The 18,396-nt window shown below is 30.5% G+C and overlaps 5 protein-coding genes across 6 annotated transcripts in view; 1 reads left to right on the top strand and 4 right to left on the bottom strand.

The window, feature by feature from the left end:
- Window positions 1–1,866: 1,866 nt before the first annotated feature.
- On the top strand, window positions 1,867–2,409 carry LOC113373456 (zinc finger Ran-binding domain-containing protein 2-like). Its single transcript, XM_026613753.1, has one exon. It carries the CDS (start codon window positions 1,867–1,869, stop codon window positions 2,407–2,409), a length of 543 nt encoding a protein of 180 aa, XP_026469538.1.
- A 1,011-nt stretch (window positions 2,410–3,420) lies between these two features.
- On the bottom strand, window positions 3,421–7,959 carry LOC113372515 (protein YIF1B). The gene is made up of 7 exons (XM_026612854.1): window positions 7,816–7,959; window positions 4,964–5,132; window positions 4,665–4,896; window positions 4,491–4,599; window positions 4,249–4,372; window positions 3,906–4,168; window positions 3,421–3,788 (listed from the first exon to the last, which is right to left on the bottom strand). Exons 2-7 carry the CDS (start codon window positions 5,127–5,129, stop codon window positions 3,564–3,566), a joined length of 1,119 nt encoding a protein of 372 aa, XP_026468639.1. The 5' UTR covers window positions 5,130–5,132; window positions 7,816–7,959; the 3' UTR covers window positions 3,421–3,563.
- LOC113372514 (probable ATP-dependent RNA helicase pitchoune) lies at window positions 5,320–7,377 on the bottom strand. Its single transcript, XM_026612853.1, has one exon. The coding sequence runs from the start codon at window positions 7,222–7,224 to the stop codon at window positions 5,374–5,376; it is 1,851 nt and encodes a 616-aa protein (XP_026468638.1). The 5' UTR covers window positions 7,225–7,377; the 3' UTR covers window positions 5,320–5,373.
- A 486-nt stretch (window positions 7,960–8,445) lies between the features above and the next one.
- On the bottom strand, window positions 8,446–9,659 carry LOC113372425 (chromobox protein homolog 3-like). The gene is made up of 5 exons (XM_026612754.1): window positions 9,527–9,659; window positions 9,326–9,429; window positions 9,070–9,237; window positions 8,848–9,004; window positions 8,446–8,755 (listed from the first exon to the last, which is right to left on the bottom strand). Exons 2-5 carry the CDS (start codon window positions 9,416–9,418, stop codon window positions 8,589–8,591), a joined length of 585 nt encoding a protein of 194 aa, XP_026468539.1. The 5' UTR covers window positions 9,419–9,429; window positions 9,527–9,659; the 3' UTR covers window positions 8,446–8,588.
- Window positions 9,660–10,413: 754 nt separating this feature from the next.
- LOC113372234 (unc-112-related protein) overlaps window positions 10,414–18,396 on the bottom strand; it is a 47,714-nt gene continuing 39,731 nt past the window's right edge. Inside the window, exons 2-12 of one of the 2 annotated variants that reach the window (XM_026612559.1) lie at window positions 17,652–17,800; window positions 15,785–15,971; window positions 15,526–15,710; window positions 15,300–15,463; window positions 13,010–13,220; window positions 12,761–12,951; window positions 11,496–11,724; window positions 11,202–11,414; window positions 10,892–11,128; window positions 10,741–10,830; window positions 10,414–10,662 (exon numbers count right to left, since the gene is read on the bottom strand). In XM_026612559.1, coding sequence (XP_026468344.1) covers window positions 10,552–10,662; window positions 10,741–10,830; window positions 10,892–11,128; window positions 11,202–11,414; window positions 11,496–11,724; window positions 12,761–12,951; window positions 13,010–13,220; window positions 15,300–15,463; window positions 15,526–15,710; window positions 15,785–15,971; window positions 17,652–17,800 — 1,967 coding nt within the window. In that variant the 3' untranslated portion in view covers window positions 10,414–10,551. The remainder of the gene's footprint in view (window positions 10,663–10,740; window positions 10,831–10,891; window positions 11,129–11,201; window positions 11,415–11,495; window positions 11,725–12,760; window positions 12,952–13,009; window positions 13,221–15,299; window positions 15,464–15,525; window positions 15,711–15,784; window positions 15,972–17,651; window positions 17,801–18,396) is intronic. The other variant, XM_026612560.1, reaches the window with a different exon arrangement.

The raw sequence follows: 18,396 nt of genomic DNA on the forward strand, positions 1-18,396 counted from the left end.
GTAGATATTCGAGAACAAAGTTAACCAGTGGTGCACCAGTGCTGGATTTACAGTAGGGGCAGTTGGGGCTACTGCCCAGGTCCTCAAATTTTAGGGGGCGGCAAAATTTAGATAGTGAGAAAAAATTTCTATACCATATAATTAGCTCATTTTTTTAATAACATTATTTCAAGAAATATACTTAACAAAACATTATACAAATGCAATGCAAAATTTGGCAATTTCGCTAATATAAAGATTCGTAAATAAGTTAAAAGTTTGAGAAAAATATGTCCTTCACATCTCGAGCCCTTAAAATCATTTATTAAAATTAAATTAAATTTGGAATGATTCGATTCCTATTGATAGCGATACGTGCTGATTAGTTATTGGCAAAGGCAGGTCCAACTGTTACGAGGGCCAAAATACCAAAAATAATAATTCAGTATTTAAGATTAGATTAGATTATTTAAGGTTTCAGTAATACAAAAAAAAATTAAAAAGAAACATTTGACGGTCAAAAGTGATCATTAGACGGGCCAAAATGACAAAACTGATAATTCAGTTTTTGAGAAACGGAACGTCCAATATCATTCAAAATTAATTTACATGTATAGACAAAATGAAGAACTGCTCAAATTTGTAGAAGGCAGGTCTAGCGGTTTCGGTGATCCAATAAAAAAATTTCAAAGAGAAACATTTGGCGGTCAAAAATAATCATTAGACATATGCACATCAAATTATCAGATATTTTAATAATAGGTATAAATTTTGTTTAAATTTCTATGGGTTCTGTAACATTATTTATTTGTATTCTGCGAAGCGGCGCTTACGCGCTTCTTTACTTTGTCTTTACGCAGCTAAAGTAGGACGATCGCTTTGAAAAAAGTTCTTTTATTTAATTTTAATTTTTTGTACGGAAGTTCCAGCAATTTGCGTTCAGGCACGATGCCAAGGACCACTATTTATAGTATGTAATGCGTAATAAATTTTCTGCAATCAAATAGTTATTTTAGTTTTAGAAAAATGACATATAAAAACTATTTTAAGTAAATAAAAATTCAGGGATGGGGCGGCATTTTTGTCAGTGCCCTAGGGCGCCAAATTTCTAAATCCGGCCCTGGGTGCACGGCGTGGTGCCTTAATGCAAATTGCTAGAACTTTTCGTACCGAGAACTAAATTATTAAAAAACAACTTTGCAAAACTTTGAAAAAATTAGAATTCTGAGTAATTTTGAATTTTTTGAAACTTAGATTTTTTATATTTTGATTTTTATTGAAAATTTTGGACATTTTTTTAAGCAATCGCGCTGCATAGCTGATTTTGAGTCGAAATATCAAAGCTCGTAAACGCCGCGTAGTCGTCTAACATTGGTACGGAATCCATATAAATGTACACAAAATTTGTACTTATTATATCTCTATATCAAAATGTTCATTTGTGACCGCCAAATCGCATAGTCTTTTACTTTTTTTGTTGCATCTTCGGAGACGCTGGATTGCCTTTACAAACATCAATACAAGTAAAATGTTTTGTGAATTATTTAAATCGGACGCTCCGTTATCTCAAAAACTGAAATACCATTTTGGGCACTTTTTGTCCCGTATCTCCAAAACAGCTAGACCTGCCTTTGCCAAAACCTAATCAGCACCTTATCAAAACGATTCGAATGTATTTTGAATTATTCAAATCGGTTGATCCGTGTTCGCGAAATCGTTGACAAAAATTTGTATCCGCACATGCACACAAGCACGCATTCATTCATTTTTTCTAAGGTATGCCAAAATGTTCAGAAACCTCTGAAACGTAAAGATATATAAAAAATTTCGCATTTTCGATTTTTTGCGATTACTATAACATACCCTACGGGAAGTTTAATATGTACAATGATATTTTTGCAGGATACTGAAGAAATGAAAAAAGAAGGTATAGGCAATAGCTTGTCCGATGTGAATGGAGAGGGAACCAGTAAAGGAAGCGCAGGCAGCAAAGGCAGTAAAGGTAGCAGAGAAAGCGCAGCTAGCAAAGCCAGTAAAGGCAGCAAAGAAAGCGCGGCTAGCAAAACCAGCAAGATTAGCAAAAACAGCAAAACCAGCAGAACCAGTAGAAACGGAAAAGAAAATGAACTAAAAAATGGTAGTGTGACCAGTGCTATCAAACCAAATGGAAATGGATCGGCTCGTGGTTCGAGATCGCCTATCAATCCAACAGCAACAAATGGTTTGAGTGCATCTAAGACTTCAAGATCACCACGTGGAAGTAAACCTAATTCACCAACTGCTTCTAGAAGATCTAGTGTTAAAAGCGAACTTGATACAGTACCAGAAAACGTAGACAGACAAGCTGGCGGTGGCCATCCATCTAAAATGCGCATAGATGACGATAATTCATCTATATCTACCTTCATTTTCTCCAAATTCGACTCATAATACTCAAAACATACTATTTTAATAAATAAAAAATAACAATAACAATGAAAATCTATCTGAGAATATCTGATGCAAAATAAAAACCTACATAAAATTTTGGAGAATTTTTAACTTCCCGTAGGGTAAGTTATAGTAATCGCAAACAAATCGAAAATGAGAATTTTTATATAGCTTCACATTTCAGAGGTTTCTGAATTTTTTGGCATACCTTAGAAAACATGGATGTATGTGTGTGTGTTTATATGTGTGTGTGTGCGAATACAAATTTTCATCGACGATTTCGGGAACACCGATCAACCGATTTGAATAATTCAAAAAACATTCGATTCGTATTGATAAGGAAACGTGCTGATTAGTTTTTGGCGAAGGCAGGTCTAGCCGTTTCGAAGATACGGGGCATAAAGTGCCAAAAATGGTAACTCATTTTTTAAGAGAACGGAGCGTCCGATTTTAATAATTAGAAATACGTTTTACCTGTATTGACAAGATGAAGAACTGATCAAATTTTCATAAGGCAGGTCTAGCGGTTTCGGAGATCTAATGAAAAAAGTAAAAATAAATGCCATCTGGCGGTCAAAAATGATCATTAGACATTTGCACATTAAATTACCAGATATTTACAAGTATACATTTTGTTTACATCTCTATGGGTTCCGTAACAATGTTTATCCATCAGACGGCGAGCGGCGCGTACGCGCTTTGACATTTCGTTTCAAAAAAAAAGTAATTTTTTGTCAAATTTATAGTTTCTCAAAAATCTGATTTTTTCGAAGTAAATTTTTTTCAAAAATGTTAATCGTTTTTAAAAAAATAATATATTTTGGTACGGGAAGTTCAAGCAATTTGCCTTAAGGCATGATGCCATGCGCCCCACCTACGTAAAACTTTAGAGAATTTTTAAAGTTTGTTTTAAATTATGTTAAAAGATTAAACATTCCTACTTATTAAATTTTAATAAAATTTAAATATATACAAAAAATCAGAATATTATATTATATATGTAGGTTATTACAAAAGAATAGTAAAACTATTTTAAAAAATATATAAAATATATTAATTCCGAACTCTAAACATCAATTATCATATCTGAGAATTAATAGATTAACATGATTACTTACAAAAATATCATATGCTATGTTGAAATAAATGATTGTTCATATTTCTGACAAATTATCAACACTTGACGGCAATAAGTGAAAACTGAGCCACCATACCAGCAAAGGTTGAGTTAGGGCAACAAACAGCAGAAAATAGAGGCGTCTCTTAGTCCCACCTGCATCGGATGGTGAATTATAACTCGCTCCATAACCCATTTGTTGACCAGAAAAATCTGTAGCGGTAGTAGGTGCCTGAAGGACCAACATTTTTAAGGTTCGTACCTGTAAAGTAAAACCTAACTAAAATTTCATGTCTGATGAAGGAATCAGCTTAATTTTAATTCTTTCAATATAAGTAACACAAAATCTTATTATTTTTGTTGTTATTTTTCCACTTACCATAAAAAATGCTAGTGCCAAGCTGGAATACAGCAACATTAAATAGTAGCCTGTCTTTTTGAAAATTAAACTAACCAACAAGCACCAAATAATAGTAACATATTTATATCCAGAATAAGCAAGTAGGTCGAGTGTCCTTAGAGATGTTTGAATATTTGTTATATATAATGTTGCAGTGTAGATTATTATCTCGAATATAGAGTAAGCTAAAGCACTTGATGCTTGAATTCCAATTACTTCTGGACTGAATCTGTTTTGTAATGCTAAATAAAAATGTAAACATGTAATTAAAAAGCTACTATTTTTAGAATTAGGTAAATAAACTATTTGAAATATATTTTACCTAATAATAAACTTGCCAACAGCAAATATGTTATATAGCAGATTGTAGGTAGATATAGATCAGGAGCGTTTATGTCATACTTTGGTTGCACTGGTGTTTCTTGCTCATATTTCACAGACCAATCCTGAATAATAATATATTTTCATAGTGTATATATATATATATATATATATATATATATATAGTGTATATATATATATATATATATATATATATATATTTATATATAAATTAGTTCTCACCTTGTGCATAAAGGGAAAGATCAATAATTTCAATTTTGCAAGGACATACGCTGTATCAACTGCAAAATAATACTTGAGTGTAGACACTGGTACATATTTTTCAATTTCTCTGAAATTTTACATTATACTTAAAACATTCAGTTAATGATTAAAAAGATTTAATTAATTATCCACCTATTCATCATCGCTTTGCCTGTGTTTGCCAGTTGTTGACTATACTGAATTGCCATTCCTTGTACCAAGGGTTGTTGAAACATTGAGAATTGTGGAGGAATATTCATATTTTGGGGACCAGGAATTTGTTGATTTGGTATTTGCGAAGACATCGTTGGATTAGACGGCGTTTGATGAAACTGTGCAGGACTCTGCTGTCCATAGTTTGGTTGACCGGAATATGGCACGAATGCTAAATAATTCATATTTTCAAATAATATTATTGAAAATAGGTTTCAGATCAAAGTGTGATTACATACGTTGGTTTGCAGTTTGTTGATTATACCCATAATTAGGATTTATACTTCCATTAAAGTTTTGATTTTGCGGTATAGGTGCATATTGAGGCTCAGCCATATAGGATGGAGGGGCTGTCGGCGGTGGACCCACTGCCCCCATATCACTGACTCGCTTCACTTTCTTCATTTCCTTAAAAAAATATATAAACATGAAAAATATGATTAGATCTTTCTTTATAGCATTCATAATATTTCAACAAAAATCTTACAATATAAATTAAAAGACATGTTTAACAATTTATGTATTATATTTTTCACAATATACATTGTATGTAGCATCAAAGTCATAATATAAATTAATCCCATTAATTAGTCTAAAGACTTTACAACATAATTTATTGCCTATTCTAAGAATGTAAATTTATAACTTATTATCTTTGATACTGGACTTTTCCAGCACCACCAGGCTTAGGTTGCCGGAATATTTTTGCTCTTTTTACTTCATTTCCTGTCTTATTCATGTTTTTAAAATAACCATAGCCACCACCACCGGTCCTTTTCCTGGGCCTATCCTGCTTTTTACTACTGACCATCAAATCAACCGCGGGGGGCACTGTAAATCCAAATGAAAGTCCTACTTGCTTCAAATCCAGTGTACTGACATCAAATATTGTCTTGAGATGATGTGAGTCATAAGCCCTGATGTATGATTTGTAGGCTTCCTTGGCCGATGTGTGAAGAAAATAATTTTTGCTTATTAATTTTTCCAACTGCAATTGAATATCTGCAATTTTGCTCCATGAAAATTCAAATTCGTTCAATGGAACCTTAGATTGTTTTAAATAGCGGAGAAATCCCAATTCCTCTGGCCTTAAAATTAATAGGGCGTGTCCACTGCCTCCTTGACCGCGTGCTGTACGTCCTACTCGATGAATGTATTCTTTGGGGTCATCTGGAGGGTCATACTGAACAATCCAATCCACAGCAGGAATATCAAGACCTCTAGCTGCGACATCAGTACATAATAATATTCCAGAATCTGCATTACAAAACTGAAAAAATGTTGTAGTTCGTTTTGTCTGCTTTTGTTTACCATGTATGCTCATAACAGGCAAATCAATATAGTTGAATAATTCATGATGGAACTTGACAGACATACAGGAACTGAAGAAAACCATAACTTTCTTCTTACGATTCTTTTTGAGGAATGTAAATAAGACCATTAAACGTTTTTCAGAAGGGCAAACCACATATCCTTGTTCTAGGCCTTCCACAGTTGCCATTTCTTTGTCATCATCAACCCCCACATATACAGGCTCTTTCTTTAAAGCCAATGCAGTTATAGCTTCAGTTTTTTTGCTTTGTGTGGCACTGAATAACATAGTTTGCCTTCGTTTTGGTAATAGTTTAATGATTTGTTTCAACTCTTCTTCAAAACCTATATCCAGAATTCTATCAGCCTCATCAATGATTAGACATTGTAAATTTTTATACATAAAATCTGGAGTGTTTTGTAAATGATCCAATAAACGACCTGGTGTTGCTACGATTATATTTATACCTTTTGACAACTTTTGTGCTTCTGTTTGTCGACTTGCTCCTCCCATTAACAAACCATAGGTATGATGATGATGTGCCATTAACTCTTTCAAAACACCGAATGTCTGCATTGATAACTCTCTTGTAGGCGATATGATTATACAACCAGTCCCATTTCGGGGCATGAATTGTAATTTATAAATTAGTTCTATAGCTGGTATTAGGAAAGCTAATGTTTTACCTGAACCAGTTTTTGCAGCACCAACTAAATCACGGCCTTCGAGAAGAGGTGGAATTGATTTTGCTTGAATTTCAGTCATTTCTGTGAAGCCCATATCAGCTATTCCTTTCAAAGTAGCTTCACAAACTTTACCTTCAAGAATTGAAAATCTTTTGTCACTTACAACACCGAGGCCTATGCTGGATCCAGGAAGGTTGGTAGGAGCAACAGATTCCACTTCATCGTCAATTTCATCCTCAACATTCATGGTCTCAGCACAATCTTCTTGGTCGCTGTCAGTGTTTTCACTTTTATTAGTTACCTTCTCCTTTTTCTTTTTCTTCTTGTTCTTTTTTGTAACCTTATCATTATTAACAATATCTTCTTTAGTAATTAATTTGACTTCATCGTTTTCCTCTTTATTTTGAACACTGGAAGCAGCTTCTTTTAATTTGATTAGATCTAATTTTTTCTTCTCACGTTTTTTAATTTTTCGCATTAAAACTTTATCAGGAATAGACATCGTGGACTAGTCCGTACTATACACGTGGTTGACAAAAATTATATATCAACATATGAACAATACGATAAGAAGTTCACTTTTGAATTTATATTTTGCTTCAATAGAATGAGCAAATCTTTAATGAACAGAACGTGACAAATGCGGTAAATAACAAAAATGCTAGGTTATCATACAATGAATATGTTCAAGAAAATTCTTGAAGCAGCCATGATTTATTTTGTCAAACAATGTTAATACCAACATAAAAACGTAGAAATATATTCAAAATAAAAATAAAGACAAATATATTACTTTTAATTAATTAATTGACGTACACAAAAGAATTATTTAAATAGGTTAATATTTATTTGTCCAATTCAATTATTTTAAAAAATATATATAAAGACCGTTCACGGATTGCAACTTGTATCATAACCTACAACAGCTTTTCTCAAAATCTGTTATTTTCTCTTCAAAGAATGCACTTTTTAACTCATGAATCAATGTATGGTTTAACAAACGTTTGTAGTTTCTAGCACATGCCATAAATATATATAAATACGTGTAGATATATAATAAGTGAGCTATATACGATGACTTCAATATACTTACGTTTTTCAAGAGTCGCCTTTATACCGTTTTAACAAGTAGTCTTGCTTAGAATCCTTTGAAATCAGAGAGCTGAACGATAAATTTTCATGTCAAATTATTAAATTAAATATTAATACAAAAATAAAATTCTAGTTACACATCACCAAACTGACGTTTATGCATGATGTGCATGATTACAAATTCAGCTCCAAATGATGCCAAGTTCATGGCATTGCTAGTTAATCGAGCTATGTTTTGAAAACATTGCTACAAGCAAATAATTTTATCTATTATATTTATTTATTTATGTAAGTTCATTCTCACATTAGGAAATCTGGAGAATGTAATAATATTTAGTAATTATGAAATAGGTTAATAATAAACAACTTTGACTGTATTGTAATTCCTCCACAACTCATTAATGAATTAAATGTGTAAGCAGATTAAGAGCAAATTTTTAAAACAAGAAATAAATTTGTATTACTTTATTATTCCAGAAAAACATATTGAATGATACGATACTTTTATATTTAAAATGAGTAGAATATGTATAGGATTTCAAGAATTACATTAGCTCACTTCATTTGTATATAAAAAGACAATAGCATAATATAAAACTCAAGATCACTTTTTAAAATAGAAATTTACTAAATACAGGTCCATTAAAATTAAAAGATGTAACCTAAAAGACAATAACAAAATAAATCCTTAACGATAATTACAAGTAAATGAATTCAGTAATTTTTCTTTTATGAAATTACTCAATTATTAAAATAGAAAATGCTATTAGCGCCCTAATTATTCCCATCATCTGGTGAATGCCATGTTAGTCTCTCTTCATAAAATGCAATTACATGTTGGGGACATCTCACATTGGCTTGTTTTGCTGGGACTAAATCAGCCTCTTCGCTTCCTTTCCACTTAATGAGGAACATCAACTGACCAGAACTGTCAGAAGCCCCTAGAAGATAAAAATGAATATGTAATACATTAGATTACAACAATCATTGTGCAATAATTATGGCGAAATATTGTAAATTTTGTTATTATTACCTAATATCTTGTCTGGTTCTAAATTTCTTGAGAATCCAACTAAATTTTCACTGTCGGCACCCTTTTTCTTTTTCTCTGCAGGTTCTTTTTTCTCCTTTTCATTGTCTTTTGATTTTTTATCTTCTGCCGCCACAGATTTACGCTTTCTACCAGTGGTCTGAAGAAAAAAACACGTAGTAGACACATTCTTAGGATTTGTATGGTATTTTAATGAAAACTTACTGATTGCTCTTTGTCGGTTTCTTCAGGGACATCATCATCTTTGGAGTCCTTCTTAGCTTTTTGAGCATTTTCATAAGCTTGAATTAACTCGGGGCATTCTAGATGCTCAACAGGCTCCCAAGTGTTATCTGATTCATCATAGCCGATCCATTTGAGATAATACTCCACCTGAATAAAAACAAGACATTGTTCAAATTAAAATAACTTAGTAATAGGAATACAGGGGTATATGTATATGAACAGGTGAAAAAATTACTTTGCCATTACGAATCCTTTTATCCACTACTTTTTCGACTGTATATTCTTCTTCTGATTCGTTGTCATTCTTCTTTCCCTTTTTCTTTGCCATTTTAGTTCACACTAAATTGTAAGAAAAAATAAGCGTTTAGAATAATTACGATGGACGGCGGGAAAGTCTCACTAAGTACAACCGGTCGCGATAAATAAAAATACTTACGAAGACACAACTGATCAAAACAACAACTAAAAATGGAAATCAGCACAATTTATATTAAATAGCGCTTAAAAACATAAGTAATTCGATAAAACTGCTTTAATTGTCTGCCGACAGAACAAACGTACCTAGGACGCTGATGAGTCGATGAAGAACATGTGTTGCCAGATGCATAGAAATGTTCTCGTTTGAAGACTTATATTGAGGACAATCAGGAAACACTTTTAACGAACATTATTTAAATGTTTTAATTTGCTATCAATTCAAATTAAATTTACATGAATTATATACAATTTCATATAAAGTTAAGAGATTGATATAATAAAATTAAAATTTTTAGTCCATTATATAATTTAATATGAATAAGTCATACACATGATTAATACTGTACATAAAGCACATTTTAGGTGCGTGATGTATATTTAAAAACAATTTTAAAAAAAGTTAAAATTTGGTAAAATTTCCAAGAACGATTATTATGAAATAAGTAATAGTATATAGCTATGTAAATAAAGTATGGAAAGGAAAATAATCAAAAACATGTTTTTGGTAATTGACATCATTAAAATATTAATATTTAATCATTTCCTAAATAAATTAACAAGATCACTTTATAAAACTATTTACAAATTATTATCTTATATATATATATATATATATATATATATATATTAATTACACCCTTGGTGTACAAGTTTGATTACAATGTAATTTCTAAGCATTTGATAAAAGTTTATATTGCTAGTTTTTTAATTATAATTACAAATAACAACATAAATATATAACACATATGTTTTATATGTTAACAACATTAAACTTTATAAATAAGTATTAATATATAAGCCATTAATATTTGCTTTAGGATAAAAACTTAATACAACTCCATAAAATATAAGGCCTTGATTATTCACAATTATCTGATTTAAGGCATTAAGGTAATTGTTGAAGTTTATGAATTATAAAACTTTTTACTTTATAATCATAATATAAGTTAATTGACTGAATAAATAATTTGTTTGTATAGGTAACTATGACCAGCCACCCGTTAACTTATGGAACATTTCTTGATTCAACTGTTGATTTGCATCTTTAGATCTCATTGACATAAATATGTAACCTCCGATAAACTCATGGATCACCTGAAATATTAATTTATTTAAATATATATTACAATAAAATTTTATTCATATGATTCTATAATGCAATTTTATGCATACCTTGCAATCTGCTGATAAGCATGAAAATATTATGTTTTCTTCTTCGAATTGAACCATCATATGTTTAACTTCCCAATTTACATTCCATGCCTAAGCAAAGGTAAATATTAGGTTATTAACTAATACAGAAGATATATACCATATTACTAACCTTCATTGTATTATATCTCCAAGTTTTAATTAAATAACCAGTATTGATATCCATTTTCATTAGCCTATTGGATGCAACACCTAATAACTCTTCTTTCTTATGTCCCATAAATTTAACAACAAATAATGTTACTCCATGATCAGGTAAACTTTGCCAAGCTTTTATATAGCGCAATTTAGCTTCGATAAGATTTAGATCAGTAACATTAGCATGTGCTTCTAATATCCTTTGTGTAAGCTATTACAAAGAAAAAAAAACAAATGTAATTGTGACTTAGAAGTTAATTGATATATCTTTTGATGTCAGCTACCTTTCCCTTCAATTTCTTTGTAAACCTCGGTGCAACATAGTCTTCGACAGAAATATCTAAATCTTGTGGATTCAAGACTGGCTGAGGAGCAGGTCTTTGCATTGCCAAAAATGCTTCAATACCAACCACTTCAGTTTCATAACTACTGTCTGCTAGAGATCTTCCTTTGGATCCCAATCTGCAAGCAGCCATCCATTTCGCATATTGAGTTTCCTATATAAAGAAAAAATATGATTAATATTGATATAATTAATGTACAATCCCAGAAATATTTATTAGCTTTAAAATACTAACGTTATCACATCTTATCCACATTTCAGTCATGCCATCTTCTTTATTTGGTACCGATAGTTTAATTCCGAATTTTCCAGCTGAGATGTTAACATCAGGTAACGCTTCACAACCTCGTAGGTTAATGTGTAAAGCAGGATTTGAATCTCCTTTGGTTTTATACAAAAATAGATGTAAATCGCGACATGTAAACCAATATCTTTTATATGAACTTGGTAAAAATCGTTTGGGCCTAAAAAATAAAAAATGTTTAAGCAAACTTATTCATTTGGGCTAGGGAATGCAATTATCTTAAACAAACGTAAACAAAATTGAAAGTTATTAGTACAAATATAAAAAAATGTATATACAACTACAATTATATTCAACTAAACAATAAAATAAAACAATAAGTTTATTTTTTAAATAATAATTTAACAAAAGTATATGCAATTTAATTAATTCATTATCACTGTCGAGTATATTCAGTACTTTACACCAAAAACAAACTTATAAGTAAGAAAGACCAAAAACTCATAAAAGATCATATTACATTATTATAATAAACTGTATTGTCTGTATCCGATGTGTTAAATTAGCATAAACTTCAATATTTGAAAAATATAATTAAAATATAGTTAACACTAATTTAAGATCGGATTCTTTGTCGAGATAAATAATAAGTTACTATAATTGTTGAGTATTGTTATTTAACACAATGTGATGCTTCTATAGCATTTTCAAACTTCGAAACGCTTTCGAAAAATAATATTTTATAATTGTAATAAGAAGCAAAAATATTTAGTAATTATCATAATTATATTATATAAAGTTAGAAAAAAAATAAAGATTACGCAAATCTGTATGATATAAAATATTTTGGCGCAAATATCACTTAAAAAACCGTTACATTTTTACAAAAGATAAAACAAACAGTCAGTCAATCAGTCCAATTCTATTTATTGTAACACGATATGAAGCCCGTTGGAAAGCAATAAATATTCAGTTTAATGACGAGTTGAGATAATATTTGACATTTGTTTATCTTATAAAAGCACGTGAAGATATAGCTGTTTTTGCGATTATGGAATTTAAAGATAAATTTTTTCCGAGAAATTTAAACTTTAGGGTATTATGTATCAAATAGCGCTTATGTAAAAATACCGATAATACCGGTATTTTTGGAATAAATACCGGTAAAAATACCGCCGAAAAATCAGGCGGTTTACTGGTAATTCGGTATACCGGTATTGCATTCCCTAATTTGGGCTATATTATTTATAACTTACTTCAAAAATCTTAAATAGTCTGAAAGTTCAGGAACTTGTGTGATGTCGGAGCTATTTGAAATGCCAGTAGGACCTTCCAGCGTAATTTGTAATTCAGATAATGCTGCGTCTATATCATCTTCCCCAGGTGATGTTGCATCAGTGGTATCTAAATTTGGTTGTGGTAAATGTGCTTGCATTCCAACTTGAACCTATTAAAATAGTCATTCATTAATTGAATGCAACTAATAAAAATAATTCTTTACATACTTGTAATGCAGCAAACATCAACATTTCCTCTTCAGTGCAATCGACTTCTTCATTAAGTAATTGCCATCGTGCTTGCTCATATAATTGATTAATTCGTACACTATCGTATTTTGGATTCAAGTCGAAAATAGTGCAGAATTTGAATCGCAAACAGAGAGTTTCATTTTCACGAACACCTTGTTCCATGATAGACAATGATGAGTCCAACCACCTGGAATTAGAAACGATGATGAAATATTATAAAAGGAAAGTAAGGACCAAAATAGGAAATTGCTTCAGCTATAAAAAATTGGTCAAACACGGAGTACCTCAGGGAACAGTCCTAAGTCCACTATTATACTTAATATATATTAGCAACCTAAAGGACAAAAATTTAGAAGGTAGATGCATAGTGTACGCAGATGACACCATGATTATATACGCTGATAAAGATTTGGAGAAACTAGAAAAAAAAGCAATGATGACTTAAAGAAATATACAACTTGGCTGACAGAAAATAAACTCACTATAAATACAGATAAAAATAATTATATATTTTTCAGCGTAACAAAATTAAAAAAAATAAAAAAAAATAAATATTTGGGTATGATTATAAACCAGAAACTAAAATGGAGTGACCAAATTGACAAAATCAAACACAAAATTGCAGCACTTTCTGGAGCCATAAGAAGAATACGACATTTTGGAATTAAGAACAAGGAACTAATATTAAAATCTCATACAATGCCGATTATGACGTACGGCATCACGATTTGGAGACAAACAACAAATAAAAATATAAAGACACTACATGCTATTTGCTATATACAAAGAATGATAAATAAAGCAATAAAATCAACTTACAATTATCCCTACCTCACCCCGACAAAAGAACTTCTACAAAAGACTAAGAACATACCACTACACAAAACAATAGAAATAGAAAAATGTATAATAATATTCAAAATAAAAAATAACAAAATCAAAACTTGCACCACAATAGAGACAAACCAGGATATACACGACCATCAAACGAGGCAAAACCGAAACTTGCACATGAAACATGCTAAATCGAGTAAAGGACTTGCAAGTCCTCTGAGAAGTGCAAGCAGCCTTTACAATAAACTACCGGACGAACTGAAGACAATGACGGACCTAAACAATTTCAAAATTAAATTGAAAAATTATATAAGAGATAAATGAAATAAATGAGATAAAATTCCTTATTTTAAATACTATATCACTTCTGTTTTGTAAAAAATATTAATTACAATTAAGTATAAGTACGTATGTATGTACGCAAGCGTTCTGTGTATATATGTGTGTATAATAGTAATAAGTGAAAATATATAGATGTCTTAATGTAAGTCTGTTACATAAAATATAGATTTTATTTTTGTTTTAATTTAAACAAAATTTAACAATTGTCTGACTGAGATACAGTATGTATGAATTATATCAAATAAATAAATAACTAGTGGGGTGGGTGGCATCGTGCCTTAAGGCAAATTGCTGGAACTTCCCGTACCGTAACGGAATGTTCGAGGAATACTGAATGTTTTCAAATAGATTATTATAAATATTGTAACATTGTCTAATATTTATAAGAATTATATAAACTGAATTGCAAAGTTGAAATTATTTGTTTCAACAAAAAACTAAAAAAAAAAAAAAAAAAAAAATGGGACAAAATTTTTTTTTTCCAAAATCAATTATTTTGTTAAGACAAGCAGAAAGTTTTTTGAATCATTCAAATCGGACGCTTACTTCTATCAAAAACTGCCATTTTTTACATATTTAGCTCCGTATCTTCGAAATGGCTGGGCCTGGCTTTTCCAAAAACTAATAAACACTTCTCCCAATCATTACTAATTGAATGTTTTTTACATCATTCAAATCGGATACTCCGTTCTCTCAAAAATTCGATTTCTATTTTCTGCACTCTTTGCTCCGTATCTCCGAAACGGCTGGACCTGCCTTTGCCAAAAACTAATCAGCTCTTTTCCCTATCAATAGGAATCGAATGTTTTTTGAACCATTCAAATCGGTTGATCCGTGCGCCCTGAAACGTGACTGGAAATTTGTATCCATACATACATACACACACACACACACACACACACACACACACACACACACACACACATCCATTTTTTCTGAGGTATGCCAAAACGTTCAGAAACCTTCAAAACGTCGAGAAATGTAAAAATTTTCAATTCCGATTTTCGGCCCATTACAATAACTTACCCTACGGGAAGTTAATAAAAAAAGACATTATATACTTGATGAAGAGAGTGATTGAATTACATACCCCACATTGAGACGAGCACGTTCAACTAAAGTCTTGGGTCGTAACATTTTTGATCGGGCCTCATGGCTCGGTGTCGCAGGACTACTGGCTAAAGATATGCCTAGTGATTCGTTTCCTGTAGGAGATGTCGTTCCGTTTAAAGCACCATTAAAATACGGCCATTGCTGTAAAAATAAAAAATAAATATAAAATTTAAAGATTTATGCATAGTTTAATTTTCACTTACTGCAGGAGTTGTAGGTGAGCTGATAGGCGTGTGTCTGGGAGGCGGAGAGACTGCACTTCGTTGGGGCGTCACAGGAGCGCACATCAGGCGCGAATCACCATTATTGAGGCTACCATTAGAACCACGCGGACTTTCTGCTATGAAGGTATTTGTGTCCAATGGTAAATGACCATTTCCAACAGTACCTGGTTAAACCAAACATTAATCAAAACACTTTTCACCTAAAATAATAGTCTCAGTATTTCTTTTATTTACTAACCATTTTGTTCATGCTTCTTCCTTGGAAGATCTTGGAAATTCTTTTTGAGATGTTGTGGTTCTAGGGGCTTGCAGAAGGAAAGTTCTTCCGGGTGACGGATATCTAGATCTCTGCACAATGCCACAACTGCACTGAAAGTTTGCACTGAGAAATCTACTCTTAGGTCCAAGTATCGAAGGTCTGGTAACTGAATTAAAAAAAAAATCAAAAATTAAATTCACTCTTATAAATAAAAGAAATCTACCCTAAAATCCAAGTATCGAAGGTAAGGTAAATAAAAATGAAATAAATTCACCCTTATTTTATTATTAGATAATACAAAAATACATAAAATTTACTTCACAATATTGTTCCAAGTGATATAAAATTTTAAACTAAAATAATTTGACCATTTTTCCTGGATCTACCTCAAAACGTAATATAGTATAATTAACTATAATACTTTCATTTTGCTATATTTTGTTGCTTTTTCCTTTTGTTTTCTCGTTTTTTTTTGCTATAATATTTTAAATAACTTTAGTAGATACTAGGGTTTGTCGGTTTTCAAAAACCGGTTTTTGGCGAAAATTATGGAATCCGAAAAACGGTTTTTTAGTGAAAAAAGTCGGTTTTCACTGTATAAATGGAAAATGACAAATATAGCCAAATATAAAAGATAGATGAAAGCGTTTTGATTCGTGAAATCATATCGGTTCAATAGCATTTGACATCTTGTATTAATTTCGATTTTTATACCAGTGTATATAATTTAAATCAGTATGACTTCTTCTTAAAGAAGTAACTTCCTCTACTAAAACTTCAAAACAAAAGAGTTTTAAACCCTAGAAGCCACAAATTAAAGAACAAAAAACTTAGAATTATTGTATCAGACTTTAAAAACAATTGAGCCTGGTTTGGTCGCAAGTATGAGAGTATTTTCTATTTCAGGAAAATTTATTTTGTGAGTAAACAAAGGACACGTTTAAGTAGCAATTCGATAGACGTTCTAAGTTTTTTTAAATCATATTTTATTAAACAAAAAACAATTGGAATGTTTAAAATTGATTAATTAAAATTGCTCGAAACAGACAATACCCGAGTTTAGCTTAATTGTTTTTACAACTAAAATTGATATTAACAAGAATGTATCAACATAATGTATCTAATATTTTTTATTCATTTTTTAATTTAATGAATGTTTTTTATTTAAAAATGAATTATTTTTATTTATTCGAAAACTTTCCTTTCACTATCATAAAAATATTTTTATTCTTATATGTGAAAATGATGCATGAATAACAAATAATTATATTCAAAGTTATCTTATCAAGATAAACTATTATTTTTTAGTTCTACTAATTAAAATTAAAATAATTTTGTTTACTATCTATAAAATTGAAAAATAAATAAAATAAGTCAAATACTGCTCTAAATTACACTAAATTTGCGGATAAATTACAGGATATTCGAGCAAAAATTTATTTTCCATATAAAATTCGAAACTTGGTAAAAACGGTTTTTTTTAGTGAAATTAAAATTTGAAAACCGGTTTTCTGAAATGTCGGTTTTTGTATAAACCCTAGTAGATACGCCACTGGGTATATCTACTATTTTATAATCAACTTTATTTCACCATATATTTGCCAGCATTCTTTGCTTAATGTAATAATATATACAGATCGCATAATAAAATAAATTTGAAAAATTAAATTAATTTGCCTGGAAATTTTATTAATTAATTTTTAAATTAAATTAAAATTTAATCTTAAAAAATAGAGAATATAATTAATTTAGAATATTCCATTAATTTTATTTACATTCACTATATTCCTAGTATTAGATAATATTATATATTACAAAATTGAAAATTTAAAACTGAATAGTATACCTGTACTCTTAAATTTTTGTGCATAGGTGTCAAATGAAGTAACGAATCTCCTTGAACTCCACATTGGTCCAAAGTAGATCTTGTCCTGGTCAACCACCGATTTTTTGCTGGCCACCATAACGCGTGATCTGACCAATCTATAGCAATACCTGCGAAAGAAAAAAAAATGAATAAAACTACAATTGTATAATAATAATATATTATAAATTAATCTGCTAATAATCTAAGATGTTTCATATTTTATCCTCTTTACTTTAATCCAGGTTCAACTATTTTTTTTCCTATGATTATCAAGTGGTCCCTAATTTCTGTTAAAGGTGTTCTTCAGCATCTTTCGAGCAGATGTGCACGTGCTAGTGGTGCATTAACCATCGCAGGTCGTTGCACACGTGTCAAAACAAGGCACCCTTCTTATTCTTAACATCGGATTTACGGATATACTGAATGCTTCTGTTTTTGTTGATGTTACTAGAAGCTATTTATAAAATTGTATAGGATTTTTGAAGACCAGACACATTGTACATTAAAAAGCAATGTAAAAAATATTTCAGAATTTTTTTGTATTTAATTTATAAAAAATAATTTAAAATTATTTGCATATATGTACTTTTATCTCGGTTTTATTTATCAACCATTATTATGAATGATATTTTGATGCTACAATTTTGGCGTGTGTATTTCTTTAAATAATTCAAATGTTTTTTATTCTTCATCATAATACCGTACTTCGTATTTTTATATTTTT

The sequence above is a fragment of the Ctenocephalides felis genome, unplaced genomic scaffold (assembly GCF_003426905.1).
Source record: "Ctenocephalides felis isolate EL2017-DRISC unplaced genomic scaffold, ASM342690v1 CF-g0.4_SCAFFOLD_01604, whole genome shotgun sequence".
NCBI classification, from domain to species: Eukaryota; Metazoa; Arthropoda; class Insecta; order Siphonaptera; family Pulicidae; genus Ctenocephalides; species Ctenocephalides felis.